General features: G+C 35.7%; 1 protein-coding gene across 1 annotated transcript in view; it reads right to left on the bottom strand.

The window, feature by feature from the left end:
- Positions 1-708, bottom strand: part of LOC107630578 (protein TIFY 3) — a 4,744-nt gene extending 4,036 nt beyond the window's left edge. The window contains exon 1 of the mRNA XM_016333767.1: positions 291-708. Coding sequence (XP_016189253.1) covers positions 291-469 — 179 coding nt within the window. The 5' untranslated portion in view covers positions 470-708. The remainder of the gene's footprint in view (positions 1-290) is intronic.

Below are 1,021 nucleotides of genomic sequence, written 5' to 3'. Positions count from 1 at the left end.
AAGCTTAAACCCAAAATCACACATGTCCTCTCTTACACCAATAGAAACCAATTTAAGGCGAAGATTAAGAAACCCCACATCTTAATTGTTCATCCGTGGTTTTGCAGCAACAGAAATCATAAAACTTTACTAAAGCTAAAATGACCAAGAGCAAGATGGTAACTTTCAAAGGAAGAACAACAATAATAGTACCCAAAAATAGAAAGCAAAAACTAAAAAATAAAAAGGAAGGTTCTGGAGGAAACTATATGCAAATGAATTGAGGCATGACATTTATATCAAACACGTACTTGTTATCATCACCAACGTTGTTGTTCTGGAGCTGTTGTTCCTCCATGTCAGTGCTGCTAACTCTATCAACACTGTCCTCCACAACAGGGTGAGAAGATTCTAGAACCAGTTCCTGGTCTTTCTGCACTTCCCCTGTAACCTCCTCGGCCTCTGGCTTCACCACAGTGACGCCCTCCATTGCAGAAACAAGAAAAAGAAGGGAAATGATGAAGGACTGATATTTCCCAGGACAAAACAAACAAGAAAAAGAACAACAAAAGTTTGAAGATTTCAAAAGAGAGGTGGGTTTTGATTCCTTGGCGAAGGTGTTTGTGAATAAACAATAACATTAACATCAATCATTGTTAGTTGCCGGCTTCTTTATTTTTAAGGAACACGAGTTTTTTGTGCTTCACTTTGGTTTGTACTATTTTAATATTTTATACCTTTTGTCCGTCAATGACACGCTACAACTGCACCTAGCCAATGGTAATATTTGCTTGGCCCTCAAAAAAATCTTTTCTTGTTTTTTTAATCAAAGAAGGAGACAATGCAGTCCCCACCCACCACTACTCTGTATTCGGTGGAGTTTACTTTCACCTTTTTTTATATACATTTTTTTGTCTTTGGGGATTAGAGGTTTGAAGGATTTTTTTAAATAAATAGAACAATTTAATAATTACAAATAGAGTAAATTATTTTTTTTGGTGTCTAATAGAGTAAATTATTAAAAACGCACCGGACTTTTGAA

Source organism: Arachis ipaensis, chromosome B03 (genome assembly GCF_000816755.2).
Source record: "Arachis ipaensis cultivar K30076 chromosome B03, Araip1.1, whole genome shotgun sequence".
In the NCBI taxonomy this organism is placed as follows: Eukaryota; Viridiplantae; Streptophyta; class Magnoliopsida; order Fabales; family Fabaceae; genus Arachis; species Arachis ipaensis.
Note: the sequence above shows the minus strand (reverse complement) of the source record. Positions and strands in the feature narration are given on the sequence as shown.